The 1036-nt window shown below is 49.5% G+C and overlaps 1 protein-coding gene across 1 annotated transcript; it reads right to left on the minus strand.

The window, feature by feature from the left end:
- On the minus strand, window positions 1–921 carry LOC117629101. The gene has a single exon (XM_034361610.1). It carries the CDS (start codon window positions 919–921, stop codon window positions 1–3), a length of 921 nt encoding a protein of 306 aa, XP_034217501.1.
- Between the last annotated feature and the right edge of the window lie 115 nt (window positions 922–1036).

Raw genomic sequence — 1036 nt, forward strand, 5'->3', positions numbered from 1 at the left:
TCAGTCCACTACAGTGAGAGCTTGATAACGTTCATCAGAGATAGCTAATTCCATGAGATAGTCGGGGCCAATTTCGCCTTCATTGTTGAGAAAGTGCTTGAGCAGATTGTTAGAGAAGCCATTGAGAATGGACACCCCCGGTTGTGTACGAGGCGCCACCGGCTTCTCCGGGTTGTACTTTGACAAAGTCCAAAACACCATGTGTGGCACAACATCCCCGTACCCTTTCTCCTTATACTTGCCCTGTATTGCCTGGTAATCAATCTCCCAAGAAGTTTCGGCCGCACTGGCACTATCAAAGTCCCGGTGACTCAACACCAACACCTTCTTGATCATCTGATCCGGCTTCAAGTTCTCATTCACAGCCACTTGGAGAATCAAATCAAACAGCTTCTCAAAATCAAGGTCGACACCGCAGGTCATCCTCCTCACAAACTCGTACTTGTACCTAAGATCGTCGCCGCCTTGTATGGAATGTAGCTGAGGCTCACAACTGAATTGGATCACCTTTCCTTTCCATGGCTCTTCACTCAGTTCAGACAGCAAGAGCCCCAAAGCAATGGAGACCTCCAAGGAGTCCTCGTCGTCCATGAATTTGAGGTGGACATCACATACAGCCAACCAGTTTTTGAACTTGCCCTGCTTTGAGTAGACGTCCTCCACCATTGACTTCCACTGGAGCTCAGCAGTGCGGCCTAAATTCCAATGGTGCACGTAGCCTGTGATCTCATGCCGAAGCAGAGCATCCGCCAACAAGGACGAGGAGGACGAAATCTTGCCAGTACTGCCACTGCAGCAGCAGCTGGCTTTCACCTTTTCCAAATAAGTCTCAACAGCACTGGCCTCGTCTGGTGGATAACCCTGGGCATAGTAGGCCTTCCACAAGGAGGGAAAAACCTCATCCTTGAGCCGCTTGACCATGACCCTGTCGGCATATTTGGCCTTGGCCCGTTTTCCTTTACCATGACCTCCACCTAATTCTAATTTGTGATATTCTTCTGACGGGAAAAACTTCCTGGCGATGCTCTTTCAAGCA

This window comes from Prunus dulcis, chromosome 5 (genome assembly GCF_902201215.1).
Source record: "Prunus dulcis chromosome 5, ALMONDv2, whole genome shotgun sequence".
NCBI lineage: Eukaryota > Viridiplantae > Streptophyta > Magnoliopsida > Rosales > Rosaceae > Prunus > Prunus dulcis.